At 38.3% G+C, this 17,516-nt stretch overlaps 2 protein-coding genes across 2 annotated transcripts; both read right to left on the reverse strand.

Annotated features, from left to right (window-relative positions):
- Positions 1 to 4,624: 4,624 nt before the first annotated feature.
- On the reverse strand, positions 4,625 to 6,281 carry LOC308282039 (GTPase IMAP family member 9-like; the record flags this gene model as incomplete). The annotated part of the gene is made up of 3 exons (XM_080722386.1): positions 4,625 to 4,683; positions 5,511 to 6,056; positions 6,209 to 6,281. 3 exons carry the CDS (start codon positions 6,279 to 6,281, stop codon positions 4,625 to 4,627), a joined length of 678 nt encoding a protein of 225 aa, XP_080578512.1.
- A 226-nt stretch (positions 6,282 to 6,507) lies between these two features.
- On the reverse strand, positions 6,508 to 16,857 carry LOC308282040 (GTPase IMAP family member 7-like; the record flags this gene model as incomplete). Its single annotated transcript, XM_080722387.1, has 3 exons — positions 6,508 to 7,517; positions 15,210 to 15,377; positions 16,818 to 16,857. The coding sequence occupies 3 exons, from the start codon at positions 16,855 to 16,857 to the stop codon at positions 6,508 to 6,510; spliced, it is 1,218 nt and encodes a 405-aa protein (XP_080578513.1).
- Between the last annotated feature and the right edge of the window lie 659 nt (positions 16,858 to 17,516).

Below are 17,516 nucleotides of genomic sequence, written 5' to 3' on the forward strand. Positions count from 1 at the left end.
GAGGGATTGGAATTCAAACATACAGTATATATCTTTATTCTGTAAATTGCTGCTAATTTGGAAAACACTGCTGAACCATACTGAACTGGCCTGGCTCCAGGTTCAGTTCAGTTGTAGACAGTGTTGTAAAAGGACTACAGTAAATGCATTTGTACATTAAGAGAACATCCACATAATATCTCCATTATGTGAAAACACTACCTGTTTTTATGCTATTTAATAATTTATAATAACGGTAGCTATAAGAGAAACTTAATGCGAAAGAAATGATATGTACTTCTTACTTTTTTTAAAGTGTGTGTGCGCGCGCGTGTGCGTGTTTCTGTAGATATTGATGAATCATATGGTTAAAGAGGATCTGGACCGACTTTACTTGTGGTTCACTTTTAACTTCTTTCTTTCTTTCTTGCTCATGTTTGGGTCTTTTTTTACAAACTGAATCGGTGCTTTATGAACACTTGCTTCTGGTACAACCTCAAATATCTTCTCCTTTAAAAACAACTCCTGTTCCAAATGTACATGTCTGTTTGTGTATGTGTGCAATGTTGATAACCCTAACTGAGAATGATGCGTAAAGGTCACTTTTATTTGTGTGTGTGTACGTGTATTACTATACTTGCGAGGACTCAGGAGACTATCGAATGTGAGGGCAGTTTTCCTGTTCCTCACTAGAGGCTGATTCATGGTTAAAAAGATCTTTTTGGAGTTATACACAATTATGAAATTATTCAGGTTGTGGTTAGGATCAGGCTTACAGAGGTCAAGTTTAAAGGAATAGTTCACCCAAAATACTTTTCTGTGGGTTACTCACCCCATGGAGACTTGAATTCATTAATTTTTTGTCGCATTCCTAAGTCAATAATTTGATGATGGTTCGTTATGGAGACACAAAGAGCCTGCTTTGTTTCTTATGGAGACACAAATAATCTCCTCAAATTATTGGTTTAGGAATGCCACAAAAAACAAATATACATATCCAAGTCTCCATGGATTGAGTAATCGATTCGATAGAAAGAAAGTAATTTTGGGGGTGAGCTATCCCTTTAAGTGTCTTCTTAGTTATGTTATGTTAAATCAGCATTATGGCTGATTTATACTCAACTAACTGTACAGTAGTTGTGCGCTGGTCGTGCTTTTAGATCAGTTACTGTGGATGACACCTGCACTTAACCAAGTATAACCAGGCTTTAGGTTTACTGTTAAGAATGGCATTGAACGATTTTGATGTCCTCACAAGTATTGTGATACGTGTGTGTGTGTGTGTGCGTGTGTGCGTGTGTGCGTGCGTGCGTGCGTGCGCTCTTTTCAGATGGACAAGGCGATGTGGAAACATACCAGGACTTCCAGCATGTCACCTGTCAGATGTTGAACCATGGTTAAACTCTAGGCTGATTAAAAACATGGCTGTATTAAACAGCTGCAGCTTCTCAAATTAACTCTTATACTGCTTTGGACGTTCCTGTTCGCCCCAATTCTCAAGAGACCTCCGCGCCAATACGGCGCTCGTTCGCGTTCGTTCGTTTACCTCGTCTGATGACTGTAAGCTGATGAGGGGTCGCGGCGCCGTGTACTGTAAACACATTTTCCGCGGTGATGGTGTAAAAAATCCATTATGCGTTAACATCAACGGAGACCAATTCACTTCCTTGTTGATTTCCTCTGGCCCGGAGGCTCTGTGGCCAGTGACTGGTCTGAATGTACGGCAACACATAACAGGCAAATTCACATTCATTCTCGCATGACGCCGCCCTCTGCTGCCTGGCAGACCAAAGTGCACTATTGCACAATCAAAAAAAAAAAAGTCTATCTATCTACTATAACGTCGCAAAGGTAAGCCGCTTTTTGATGGCACCAGACCCAATAAATAAATAAATAATCTGGCAGTAGGAGAGTTAATAATGGGTGTATGACCCAACGTTTTAACAACGGGCAACAGCCGGTGACTCTGGGCGATAAAAATGTCGTAGTGGGTGTTCCTGTCCAAAGCAACACATGAATTTGATTGGCTAACGCCAGACGATGTCTCCCAAAGATAGAAATATGTTCATGTTTTTGGACGACGTTCCTCTGCCCACTTTTCCACCATCACCTCATCTCCTGCCATCACCAGTAGTTGCCCAGTCCCATTGACAAATAAAGCCTCTATCAGAGTCCAGGGTGAAGAGCTATTCACTGCAAAATTTAGGTGTAAAGCTAGCTATCCACCTACAGTGAGAAAACAAGTGGAGGCCATCATAGTCAGTCACGGTGAAGTCCTATCACTGTGACTGACTGGTCTAGATCGACCAGTCAGTGAACGGGGTGACGGGTCGATCTGTCTGAAAGTAAAAACAGAGAGATGTGTCGGGGTTCGCGGTGGATAGCTCTTCACTGCGAGTAATGACGCAATGTTGTAGTTTTATGACTTAAAAAGACTACACCACGGTGGATAGCTTATCACCGCGGTGCCTACTATGATAGGGGCTTAACACACATCCGGAAAATACGGCCGACTGTCCAGATCATCATGTACATCATGATGTGCCATAAGGTCAGCCAGCCTGGAGTTTCATTCCCTTTGAATTTCTTTGCTCTGTTCTTATGTATCAACTAGAAACCTGCGTGCAATAATCTGATATTAAACAAAGTTAGTTATGTATAATCATGTGTTGAATTTTTGTTCTTTTTGAAACTGAGTTAAATAATGTACACAGTCTTAGATTACAATATACAGTGTGTGTGCGTGTATACAATATTGTGATATCGATTTGTATGTTACCCTGAGGAAGGCATGCAGGCAGTTCAATCTGCACCACACAGAATACTCCATTATGTCTTGCAACATACCAAACCACACAGGCACAACCTCAACAGAACAGTTCAGACTTACAAGCAATATCATTGAATGCAATTTATGGCAATATTAATTCATGATCTATAGCCTAATCGAGAACAGAAGGTTTTACGTGACACAAATTCATACAAGCAGCGAAATGTTGGGACTAAACCATAAAATAATGGAAAATGACAAGAAGCAATTTAAGGAAGAGTTAGGCTTGTGGTCTTATCTGTCTTTGTGTTCGGTTGCTCTGGTGTAATGAAAGCCATATTTCTTAGTGGTATTTTAAGACGGGTGGTTGTTCAAATACCTTAAGACAACTGTTCTAAATTAAACTGGAACCATCATTGGATAACACTGAATATCACCACTCTGTACACTTCCTTTATTCGTTAGTAGCAATAATGTTGAAGAGTTCTTATTTGAGGGTAGACCTACTCCTTCAGCACAGCTATGGGTTCTAGTACCAATGTGGCATCCACAGGAAAAGTGATATTTCGAGCACATTACTCTTCTTCAGACTGATTGTGGTAGCCTACAGCAATTTCTCCTGCACTAACAAAATGTGTTTATTTTATTAGTAAATTAATAATTTCTAAGCCTACCTTGCACAAGTAATGCAGGTACAACCTGTACCAATTGAAGTACACCAGTAGGACTCCCTAATCGGGAGATAAGCAACCGTCAGGTCACATGTATACACAAATTTACGTAGGGCAAAATTTGTAGGAGCAGTATCCAAAAATGTGTTTTGCAAAAATCGTGGCGCTAAATGGGACAGATCCATGTTGATGACATGACTCTAGACATACTGTGTACTACTTTGCATGATTTTAGGGCAAAATGTGTAGGAGCAGTGTCCAAAAATGTTTGTTCCACCTCAATAGACTTTAACATGAAAGAAAGAAACCAGGATTGTTTTGTCTTTAATGTATGGCTATAATTTCACCACTTACGTTCTCTATGACGTACCCTGTAGTTGATCAAATATCAATGGATTCCTTGTGAAAGGGAGGGGTGGACCGTAGCCTCGTAAACCAGGCTCTTCCTGCCTTCTGATTCAGAAGGTAGGAGGAGTCAGTTTACTAGGCTAGGTGGACCAGGGATGCAGATTAAACAAATAGTTTCCAGCTGGAGGAATGTATTGTGGTGTTTCTTAAGGCCTTTAAGTTGGGCTTGTACACCAAATGGCTACAACATAATGAAAGGACAAATTAAGTCAGATCAAAGTAGGCTACATAGTTTTATTTCAAAAGCAAAATACATTTTTATTAGCAAAAGGAGAATGGAAAAAATAAGTGATAACAAATACAAACAATCTGACTATACTGCAAATCCTGACTAAAAAGATACATGGCTGGCCAGAAACAAGAGAAAAGAGGGGAGCCTTGTGAGCCAATCACTATGTGACCGTCGTCCCACCAGACCCCCGTAAACTACCAAAACAAAATAACCAAACCTAAACTCACCAGAAAAGAAACAACGCCAAACAATACTTATGGCCAGCACATCTGAACTGAAATAAAACTGTTGTGAACTATGGGGAGATAGGGCTCTATTATGATCCAGGTCTTATGCCTTATGCCTTAACTTCTTTGCCTTTTTTTTACTATTTTGAAAAACATTTTTAAATACTTCAAATGCTTATCTACATCTGCACGTTGTGAGCTTGCAGATCAGCTATTTGAAATATTTAAAAAAATGTGTATATATAGTAAAAAAAGGCAAAGAAGTTAAGGCATAAGGCATAAGACCTGGATCATAATAGAGCCCATATGAGTGTTGGGTCCAGCTCCTCTGTATAGCCTAATCAGACAGGAGGATCAGCTGAGCCAGGGAGGAGCAGACACAGGTGAATGAGATCCCTGACGAGCACACATCCAACGAGAAAAGTGTAGTCACTAAACAAGGAGACAGGAACAGTGACCCAATACATTATATCCTATGTGCAAGCACATAACACATATGTAACAATGTTATTGTGGTGTTAAGATAAAACAGATGAACTCATTGTAGTCCATAACAATGTTTAGTCAACACTTAACATCAAGTCTTAGATCAGTTTATTGGAAGATTAACATTTTGTAATGTAACATATTATAATGTAGCAAGGTCTAAGATCAATCATTTGAAGAAGAGGAATTGAGGAAAGGTTCAAAAATCTACAACTGGGCCGTGTTGACAACAGTGCATTTTGATTGATTGATTGAATATTTTTATTAGATAAAAATGGAGAACAGTACAAGTATAGTCAATACAAGAAAACAATGTAGTACAGTAAAAGTACAGTTAAACACCCAAGGAACATCCCAAATAACAAGCAATACAAAATAAATAAAAAATCGAATATCATCGCAGTTATAAAAACACTGTACAGTGTAGGGGATACATCTACTTTTATGACCCAGGATGGTGTTTCCAGTGGCACTCCTTCCCTCCATGAATTGTCTCTTATGTCAAGTTTCGACTTCAATCGAATTCATCATGCAATTTTTCAAACAAACTAAACTCAGCACAAAAAGAAAGGAAAGACTTCGGTCCATTATATCTCCCCTTTAATAATACCAAATTGTATCCCCAGAATATTGCTTCTTCAGTTTTGCTTCCTCTTTGCGTATTTTTCCCTGTTTTTTTCCCTCAATCCGTTTCTCTGCCTTTTGGAACATTCCACTGGTGTAGTAGCTTCTTTCACCATTCTTCAACACCACGTTGTTTATTTTCTCCAGCAGCTCAGTGACCTGAGAGGGATCCTTATTTTCATTGTTGAAGGCATGATAGTGACCTTTGCTGATCATTTCTTGCAGTTTCTTTGGACCACATTTAAAGAAGTCTTCAATTGATTTACCTCTAAGCAGGTCACCATGAGTGAAGAGAATCATGGTGTAGTTAATTGACTGTTTGCCAAATATTCCCTGAATAATTTCCACAGTTTTCTGCTCCTCTTCTGTGAATCTTCCCAATTTGATTGCAACCAGAAACACATGGGGACCAGGAGAAGCAAAACAAATGCACCGTTTTATTTCTTTAATGGCATTTTTTTGGCTAACCCTGGTGTCAAACAACCCTGGAGTGTCAACAACGTAGACATTTCTACCAGCAACTACACCTTTGGCCTTCTTACACTCATTTGTCAGGGATTCAGCCGTTAACTCGGAATGAAAAGCTTCATAACCCAGGATGGTGTTTCCAGTGGCGCTCTTTCCAGCTCCTGTCTTCCCAACCAGCACAATGCGAATGTCTGGTGGATTAAAATCATATGCGTTTGAGGTTGCCATGAACATTGGTTAATGACTGTATGTCAATTACATTAAGAGAGTGATTTGATGCCAAAATGTATCTTTGCTGCATGATAGCGAAGGGCAGCCACATTTTGCCAAGCCACGCCCATGCCAGCCTCTGATTGGGCAGAGTCCGTTGCCTTGTCAACAGTGATAACAAAGATGGTGGCACCCTGTGCATACATCGTCTTTCATCTTGCAATAACGGCGAATGCGAGTATTAAGCAGTTTAGATTCTGAAAAATGAAATCTCAGTGCTTTATCATTATCGTGCAAATAAGGTTTCCTGTGTATTATTAAAGGGGAGTATAATGGACCGAAGTCAAGTTTCCTTTCTTTTTGTGCTGAGTTTTATATAAATTGATTTATTGTGATGGTGACTTCTTGACAGGGATGTTGAAGTTTTGTCATTCAGCTGGTAACGCAGTTGTCTTTCATTACTTTCACTGCCCGAGCACCAGCTTCTGCAGCCTGAGTGTTAGTAGCTGTACCAGCCCCTGCTGCACCGCCAGCCACACCCCCAATTACAGCCCCTAATACACCCCCTACTGCAGCACCAACTGGACCGAACACAAGTCCAACAGAAGCCCCAGCATAAGCTCCACAGACAGCTCCTGCAGTAGCTCCAGAGGCCAATGCATATTTCAAGAACTTGTTCTCTTTCTCAGCTTGCTCTCTTGCTTCTTGATCGTATCTTTCATGCAACTTTTCCAGTGCTATTTTCAGGTCCTCCGCATCCCCAGAAAATTGCTTCTTCAGTTTTGCTTCCTCTTTGCGTATTTTCCCCGCATTCTTTTTAAGAATTTTCTGTTTTTTTTCCTCGATCCGTTTCTCTGCCTCTTGGAACATTCCACTGGTGTAGTAGCTTCTTTCACCATTCTTCAACACCACGTTGTTGATTTTCTCCAGCAGCTCAGTGACCTGAGAGGGATCCTTGGTTTCATTGTTGAAGACATGATAGTGACCTTTGCTGATCAATTCTTGCAGTTTCCTTGGACCACATTTAAAGAAGTCTTCAATTGATTTACCTTTAAGCTGGTCACCATGAGTGAAGACAATCATGGTGTAGTTAATTGACTGTTTGCCAAATATTCCCTGAATCATTTCCACAGTTTTCTGCTCCTCTTCTGTGAATCTTCCCAATTTGATTGCAACCAGGAACACATGGGGACCAGGAGCAGCAAAACAAATGCACTGTTTTATTTCTTTAATGACACTTCTTTGGCTAAACCTGGTGTCAAACAACCCTGGAGTGTCAACAACGTAGACATTTCTATCAGCAACTACACCTTTGGCCTTCTTACACTCATTTGTGAGGGATTCAGCAGTTAACTCGGAATGAAAAGCTTCATAACCCAGGATGGTGTTTCCAGTTGCGCTCTTTCCAGCTCCTGTCTTCCCAACCAGCACCATGCGAATGTCTGGTGGATTAAAATCATATGCATTTGAGGTTGCCATGAACATTGGTTAATGACTGTATTAAGAGAGTGATTTGATGACAGAATGTATCTTTGCTGCATGATAGCGAAGGGCAGCCGCATTTTGCCAAGCCACGCCCATGCTTGCCTCTCACCCTGCCAGCCTCTGATTGGGCAGCGTCTGTTACCTTTACTCAATTCAAGGGTGCTGAAAAAAATGGTTCCCCATCAAAATTTTGAGTTTTTGACCTTCTAATTTGCATAACAAAATAGCTGCCGAATTGTCAATTTTCACTTTCAAAAAACCTTTAGCAATTTTATCGTCCAATCAAGCTTTTGGGAACACCCAGGACAGTTTTTGAGTTGCTTGATTCAGTTTAGATTTAGATATTTGATATTCATTTTATCAGACACGCCCCCTTCCTATACAAACCCATTATAACTTCAAACTCCATTTTAACCATGATAGATTTAATGAAAACACCTGTCCTTTTTTCTGGTGACTCCTGTCATCCTCCTCATACGTGAGCAGGTTGTATTTTTGTCAATAACATTTTTCATTTATTTTTAATAATTTCTTAATTGTATTTCATTTTTTTCATTTTCCCAAATAATTATAGAAAATAAACTAAAATCAAACCTCGGTTCGAAGTGGAGCGGTGAATCTGAGCAGCTATACCCTGTGTGTGTGTGTGTGTGTGTGTGTGTGTGTGTGTGTGTGTGTGTGTGTGTGTGTGTGTGTGTGTCTGTCTGTGTGTGTGTGTGTGTGTGTGTGTGTGTGTGTGTGTGTGTGTGTGTGTCTAGTCTGCACAATAGTGCCCTTCTCAATATGTTCCTGTCTGTCAGAACAGTACAGTACTGTACCTTACTGTACTGTACCTTAATGTAGTGTACCTTACTGTACAAGTCAATTGTTTAAGAAGCGCTATGTGTTCTAGATCTATGTTTTTGATTCTGTGTTTTAGATTCTATATGTTCTATATCTATGTTTTTGATTCTGTGTTCTAGATCTATGTTTTTGACTATATGTGTTCTAGATCTATGTTTTTGATTCTATGTGTTCTAGATCTATGTTTTTGATTCTATGTGTTCAAGATCTATGTTTTTGATTCTATATGTTTTTGATTCTATGTGTTCTAGATCTATGTTATTGATTCTGTGTTCTAGATCTATGTTTTTGATTATATATGTTCTATATCTATGTTTTTGATTCTGTGTTCTAGATCTATGTTTTTGATTCTATGTGTTCTAGATCTATGTTTTTGATTCTGTGTTTATGTTTTTGATTCTATATGTTTTTTTATTCTATGTGTTCTAGATCTATGTTTTTGATTCTACATGTTTTTGATTCTATGTGTTCTAGAGCTAATGTTTTTGATTCTATGTGTTCTAGTTCTGTTTCTGATTCTATGTGTTTTAGTACTATGTTTTTGATTCTATGTTTTCTATATATATATATATGTTTTTGATTCTGTGTTCTAGATCTATGTTTTTGATTCTATGTGTTCTAGATCTATTTTTTTTATTCTAAGTGTTCTAGAACTATGTTTTTGGTTCTATATATTTTTATGTGTTCTAGATCTATGTTTTTGATTCTATGTGTACTAGAAATTTGTTTTTGATTCTATGTGCTCCAGATCTATGTTTTTGATTCTATATGTTCTAGATCTATGTTTTTGATTATGTGTTCTAGATTTATGTTTTTGATTCTATGTGTTCTAGTACTGTTTTTGATTGTATGTTTCCTATATCTATGTTTTTGATTCTGTGTTCTAGATCTATGTTTTTGATTCTATGTGTTCTAGATCTATGTTCTTGGTTCTATATGTTTCTATGTGTTCTAGATCTATGTTTTTGATTCTAGGTGCTCCAGATCTATGGTTTTACATTCTGTGTGTTCTAGAGCTATGTTTTTGATTCTATATATGTTTTTGATTCTATGTGTTCTAGATCTATGTTTTTGATTCTGTGTTCTAGATCTATGTTTTTGATTCTATATGTTTTTGATTCTGTGTTCTAGATCTATATTTTTGATTCTATGTGTTCTAGATCTGTTTTTGATTCGATGTGTTCTAGATCTGAGTTTTTGATTCTATGTGCTCCAGATCTATGTTTTTGATTCTATGTGTTCTGGATCTATGTTTCTGATTGTGTGTTCTAGGTCTATGTGTGTGTGTGTGTGTGTGTGTGTGTGTGTGTGTGTGTGTGTGTGTGTGTGTGTGTGTGTGTGTGTGTGTGTGTGCGCGTGTGCGTGTGTGCGTGTGTGCGTGTGTGTGTGCTGCAGAACAGCACCCCTCCTTTAACTTGTGTGTTGTGTGTGGCCACTCGAGGTATTGCCAGGCTACGGACACGGCCAGCCAGCCACATACATACATACATACCCACGGACATACCTGTCTATTGGGAGCGCTTTCACCGCTCCAAAAAGGTTATCGAAAGAACACTGCCTGTTCGTGTATTAGAAGGGCGTCAGGAGTCACCAGAAAAAAGGATGGGTGTTTTCATTGAATCTATCATGGTTAAAATGTTTTATTTTTATTTAAAAGGGATATTTCACTTAAATACAAAAACATTTTAACCATGATAGATTCAATGAAAACACCCATCCTTTTTTCTGGTGACTCCTGACGCCCTCCTAATACACGAACAGGCAGTGTTTTTTTTATATCTTTTTTAGTTTCTTTTTAATAATTATTTGGGAAAATGAAAAATAAATAAATACAAAAAATAAATTATTAAAAATAAATGAAAGGAGTTATCGAAAGAACACGACCTGCTGCTCACGTATTAGGAGGGCGTCAGGAAAACAAACGGGTGTTTTCATTAAATCTATCATGGTTAAAATGGAGTTTGAAGTTACAATGGGTTTGTATAGGAAGGGGGCGTGTCTGATAAAATGAATATCAAATATCTAAATCTAAACTGAATCAAGCAACTCAAAAACTGTCCTGGGTGTTTGCAAAACCCTGATTATATGATAAAACTATGAAAACGTTTTTTGAAAGAGAATTATGCTTGAAAAAATAGTTCAAAATGTACAATTCGGCAGCCACTTTGTTAAGCAAATTAGAAGGTCAAAAACTCAAAATTTTGATTGGGAACCAGGTTTTTCAGATTCTGCACCCTTGAATTATGTAGAATGGCCTGGTTCCCCACTTTTACCCCCAAATGCCTCTAACCTGCTTATAGAAGGCCTTTTTTTTCAGAATTTCCGCCTGACTACTATGCAAACTTCTAATAAAGTCTTCAAACAATCAAAACACAACACACACACACACACACACACACACACACACACACACACACACACACACACACACACACACACACACACACACACACACACACACACACACACACACACAATCCTAGTTATAGTAATGAATTCCACAGTTGAACTGCCTTAAAGATAAAAATTGTCTCAGACACTCTGTTGACCATCCCATTTCATACCCACATCTTATGACCATGCTCCCTTGTTTAATGTGCACATCTTATGTGACTAGACTATTGGATATTACTTTAATATCTTAGAGCATGCTGCCTTGTTTAATGTGCACAACAAGTGTTTATGTGACTAGATCATGAAACTATTGGATATTGTAGGAAAAAAAAGGTTAGCGAAAAAACGTTTCACTGTAATTTGTGACACAAAAGATAAAAAAGAATTAACTAATTGCGATCGAAGGTCGCAGTATACCATGAGAAATGTCGTAGCTTCTCCGTCAGTACAAGAAGTGTCTGTCTTTCAGTCAGTACAGGAGTGATGTCACGTGACTGACATCACCTCATCACAGATCAAACCCTGGATATCCATACTGTCATGGTGATATCACAGGTGACCTATCACTTATGCAAAAAATAGAATCCCTTTTATGCCCATATATGAGTCTCTGTGCCACATCACTGTGACTCACTGTCACTCTGTGCCACATCACTACTCTGAAGTTGATTGCATGGCAAAGCGAAAGTTGATCCCATGCCAAAGAGCTGTCAAGCACCGCCGCGTGAACATGGAGCAGGATCCCCAACCACCAAAATGAGAAAAAAATGAACCACACAGCACTGAAAATCAACTGCTGCTCTGGGCCACAGAGTAGTGTTCCAGACATCTAGGCTTGTAATCCAGCTTTTGTAAGTCCTGATCGTGACAACCTATTCTGCGTGTCACCCCCCATCTCTCTCCCCATTTCCTGTCAGCCTACTGTCAATAAAAGGCAGAAAAAGCCCCAAAATACTGGCCAGATGGCAAAGGCATGGCCCATATCTGTGTGGCTGGTAGGTAGGGAGATGGGGATCTCCATGTATGGGCATAACACATATTGTATGTATATGGATACTATTATTATTAATAAAGGATAAAATAAAATAAAAAGTCCATATATGGTCATTCCCAGAAACAAAATCCTTTATATGCCCATATGTAGATTTCTGATGTCATCAATCCCAGTCTGAAAACGTTAATATTAAGTCCATATAAACTCAGCACAAAAAGAAAGGAAGCATATTAATAATTAATTATATCTCCCCTTTAATAATACCAAATTGTATTGTGTTTTATATAATCTTTATCGTTGATTTGTCACCTTTACAACGAGGTACAGCTTGTAAGCATCGGGCATTCGAGGCATGAGCTACACAACCAAACGTGTCGGTAGCGCCGACCAGAATTTAGCCAATGGCTTTCAATGCAAAATTTGCCAACATTCGGTCCATTATATCCCCCCTTTAATTATTCCAAATGGTATTGTGTTTGATATCCTTGTTATCGTTGATTTTTACCTTTACAACGAGGTACAGCTTGTAAGGATCTGGCATTCGTGGAATGAGCAACACAGCCAAACATGTGGGTAGCGCCCCTCCAAAAATAGTCAAAATGGCCAGGCAGGCCTGCAATACTGTTCTTTTGGTGTTCACCTTTGTTACTTGGGGCATTGAATGACTGCACTATCCCACAGTAATAAGGAAAAGAAAAAATCGCACCCGTGCGAAGTGAGCGGTGCAAACTAATTCCTGCGCAAATCAGTGTTGATAGGCATGCATGGCAATATTCTTTTTGTTGTGTATGATGTCAGTCTAGAGGTCTGCTCAGACTATATAAGTCTTTATTGTCATTTCTCATCAGTTAGTTGACCAAGCTACGGATTGTAGCTTGTAAGAGTGTCATAGTGTAATGATAAGTGACCTTATTTACCTCCAGAGAGGCCTCTAGAGAGGCGAGAAGAGACCAGAAGATGAATATTTTAGTTTTTCAAAGTCTGTTCATTTGTATTTTAAACTTGTATTACCTGCCTATCATTTATAACCTGTAAGATTTTCCACAGTCTGTCTAAAAGTGTGGTTATTTTATCGCTTATAAGTGATATTCATCTAATATAATTTTGAAATTCAAGGTTAGCACCGCTCATTAATTTTTTATGACGTATTTTACGCGGCCTAAACGCGTTATGACGTATTTTACGCGGCCTAAACGCGTTATGACGTATTTTACGCGGCCTAAACGCGTTATGACGTATTTTACGCGGCCTAAACGCGTTCTAAATCAGGGTGAACCAATCGAGTGCCTCTGTGACTATGACATCATGGACAGATCAACATAATAGAAGTGTTTCATTGGTCTAGCGAACTCATGTCATCATCATTTGTGACATCATAGTTTTGGTAAAAAAGCGGTCTATAGGAGCGGTTAGCACCGCTCAAAAACAACACATACTGGCCATTTTTACACTTTGTTAAAGGAGTAGTTCACCCCCAAAATGACTTTTTTTCTATTGCTTAGTCATGCCATGGAGAGTAGAGTTCAATAATATTTTTAGTTTTTTGTCGCATTCCTAACACAAAAATGTGATAACAATACATTTACCCCCATTGATTCCGGATGGGGACCCGTTTCGAAACGGGTCCTCATCCGGAATCAATGGGGGCAAATTTACTCGAATCAAATTTTTGTCTTAGAATGTGACAAAAAACAAAAAATATTATTGAACTCTACTCTCCATGGCGTGAGAAAAAAAGTCATTTTTGGGGTGAACTACTCCTTTAATGTTAAGCTCAGTGTCATGGAAGCCCAAAAAGAGAGTAAATGCCAGCAGACAGCCATTTTGGCAAAATTCTGGTCGGCGCTACCCACACGTTTGGCTGTGTAGCGATTAGCGAATGCCCGATGCTTACAATCTGTACCTCGTTGTAAAGGTGACAAATCAACGATAAAGATGATATAAAACACAATACAATTTGGTATTATTAAAGGGGAGATATAATTAATTATTAATATGTTTCCTTTCTTTTTGTGCTGAGTTTATCTATATGGATAATAATAAAGCATAAAATAAATAAAATGTCCATATACAGTATGGGCATTCCCAGATGATGCCCATATATGGAGATCCCCAGGTATCAAACCCAGGCCCTAACTCGCCACGGCCCTACTTGGCTTTACTAATTAACATACGTTTTATGCCCATATATGGAGATTCCTATATTATCAATATTAAGGACATTATTAAGGATATTATGTTATCAATATTAAGGACATATCTGGGAATGCCCATATTTGGTAATGCCCATATATGGGCATGTTTTGACATAACAGTGTTGACTATCATGCAAGGGTCTCCATGAGTAACTGGTCCCATATACATCACTAGCCAGATCTGGCCAAGAATTGGCGCGATCTGGCCCTTGCCACCCTGAGGTGTCTTACTTGTAGGCTCTAATCAGACATTAGGATCATCTGAGCCAGGGAGGAGAATCAAAAGAGTCAAAAAGACAAGAAAAAGGCAAAACGTTTTAGATTGACAAAAGTTTTTTGGAGAAAAAAGGCAAAAAGACTGACACTAAGTTTTAGACTGACACAAAAGTTGTTTGGGATGGTTTTAGCTTGTTTGATACCTTTCTAATCTTCTTTACATGCTTTCTGCTCATTCATTTCGTAGAAGTGCCCAGCATGACAAAGAGCACCAATCACGCGGAGGCTGTGGGCAGGGACCCTATCGGGCGACACTTCGAAGGCACATGACAAAAAGGACCAATCACGCGGAGGCCCTTCGTGTCACTGGCCGTGTCTCGCGGTGTCGCTTGGTGTGGCTTGGCAAAATGCGTCTGGCCTTCGCTATCATGCATATTTGCTTGTCTTGAAAAAGAAAATATTATTCTCCTGACGATACATACCTTTTTCTGCCTCCTTGCTGCTTGAAACGTCTACACTCAGTTCTGTTTTGAGAGAGAGAGAGAGAGAGAGAGTGAGAGATAGACAGAGAGATACTTTTTTGATGGATTGAATATTTTATTAGTCACAATGAATAACAACACAAGTACAGTAGGCCTAGTCACATTTGAGATGCAGCACAGCAACGGTTTGATTGATTGATTGAAGAATTTATTAGAAGTTTGCAATAGAAAAAAGTACAGTTTCATGACTGTTACAAGGTCAACTAAAAGGAGATCGTAGAAAGTACTATGGCTTATTTCCACAGGAACCACACTTTAAGTATCTCATATAATATTGAAAGACAGACGGATAGAACATAATGGTTCTGTTGATGTCAACCACTTGTTCTCTTCCCTCAAGGTAGGATTTCATCCAAATTATTGTTGTGCTATCAAAACCAATCACCCTTAGTTTATTCAACAGTATTGACTGGTTTACTGTTTCGAATGCCTTTTTTTTCTATAGGGGGGATCTTCTATATTTACCATCAGTGACTATGTTGTCGTCGAGCTCGCTAGCAGCACAGACCTCGCTGCAGTGGAGGGGGGGGGGGGAGCTGGCAGGTGTCATCCAGGAAGCGGTGGTCGTAGCACCGACATGGATCTCGGGGTCGGAGGGTCCTTCATCGGGAGCCAGGAGGATGTCGTCGACATCTGGACATATAGAGTCGAGGCATGTTTCTGTATCTTTGATTTGGTGGAGTCAAAGATACAGAGACAGAGACAGAGAGACAGATAGATAGATAGATAGAGATAGAGAGAGAAACATTTTTTTACTTAAAAATAAACACTGCAAGAGACAAGTGACATAATGTCTGCTCTGGCTTTGTTTACGTTCTCCAGTACAAGTGGAAAAAGTACTCACATTACTTGACTAAAAGTATCAATAATGCAATATAGAAGTAGTGAGAGTGGGGTAAACTGAGCCACCTTTTACATTTGCTCCCCTCTAGGCAAACTAAAATATATATCAGTAAAAATGTACACATTTCCCAGTAATTTGGGATGTTTCCTAACAATGGAAGTTATCAGAATGTATTCAAGACAAAAGGCAGTGAAAATCCGATTGTTTAAAAAAAAAGTGGTCTTGTGTCTCACTTTACCTCAGCACCGGGGTAAACTGAGACAGACCTGAGAAATCAACATAAAGTGATCCACTTTTTCACTTTAAAACTACCATAAAAACACAAAAACCCACAGCGTCGGCGGGTTATATGCGCAATACAAAAATGTACATAGCAGAATTCTTTTAACCCTTTGAAGTTTGCACCAAGAAAGAAGCTGTTAAAAAAGTATTTCTTTGCATTTTCTATTCCCTTTAGGCATTAATAACAACAATCAATTGTTTTTTTTACAATACACCCACCAGTTTTTAAAATATAAGCCTCTACCAAACGGTAGAGATGTACGTTAATGTTAAGGGTGCATTTGATAGAAAAAACTTTAACTGATAGCTAGAACAATGAAACTTCTCCAGTTGATTACTTACATTAAAACAAACAAAAAATGTATTACAAGTTTTCTGAAACTTTATTTTTAAATATGCAAATTATGCATTATATGCGCAAAAATGCCTAATTTTCATGTATTTTGGGGGCATATATCTGAAGATTGGATAATGGCAAATTCAAAAATATTGTTTCATTTTCTTGACATATTAGTGACAAAACAAACATCAGATGATGAACTTTAGAGAATATGTTGAACTTTGACAATAAGGGTTGAATAGGTGAACAGGTGTACTGTGTATGTTGATTGGACACTACTTTTTACCACTAACAGACATCTCAACAGTTTGGTAGAGCATATTTTTTAAACAAGAATAAAATCTTACTTATAGAACTATTTCAGCATATATTATAATGAAAAAACATTCAATGTATCATAATAACAACAATGAAGTAGTAGAAGTTGTAATTATTTATAGTAAATAGTATGTTTTTAATACTTTAGTTTTACTTGCACTACCTTTACCATCAACGGACACATCTACCGTTTGGTAAAGCATGTTTTCAAAAAATTATTTGACCATTATTAAATGTATTTATTTTTGCACTTTGTTACATATAATATTATTCCCCTGTCGATACATACCTTTTTCTGCCTCCTTGCTGCTTGAAACGTCTGCACTCATGTCTGTTTTGAGGTTTTTTCTCTGCTTACCTGAGAGAGAGAGAGAGAGAGAGAGAGAGAGAGAGAGAGAGAGAGAGAGAGAGAGAGAGACACACACACACACACACACACACACACACACACACACACACAGACAGACAGACAGACAGACAGACAGACAGACAGACAGACAGACAGACAGACAGACAGAGAGAGAGAGAGAGAGGTATACATTTTTTTACTTTAAAAACCCCCTTTAAACAATACTATCTCAATACCGTTAATCAAATATTCTCACATATAGTACAGCAATAAAACAAATGCTCCAGGCACCTTTCCTTAAAAACAACAAAAGATTTTACATTTGAATTTTTTTACACCACATAATAATACCTCACACATTTAAAAACAAAGAAATAGTTAAATTAATACGAAGGGTTCAGTCAAATCATTTGATGCTGTCACCTCTTAGTTCCCTCTCTACACTAAGTCAGAGCACCCCTATAAATATTTTTTTCATCCGAGGCACCCCTACATTATTATATTCCTAATTTTCACTCCCAGCACCTTATATTTATAGCATATTTTAGTGATTATGTTGCGAGAAAAGCGAGATAATAGCCATTTAGATTTGAACTGACTGAAAATAACTTTTTTTTTTATTGTCCTAAAATGTTGTCT

Source organism: Nannobrachium achirus (genome assembly GCF_963921795.1).
Source record: "Nannobrachium achirus genome assembly, chromosome: 3".
Lineage (NCBI taxonomy): Eukaryota > Metazoa > Chordata > Actinopteri > Myctophiformes > Myctophidae > Nannobrachium > Nannobrachium achirus.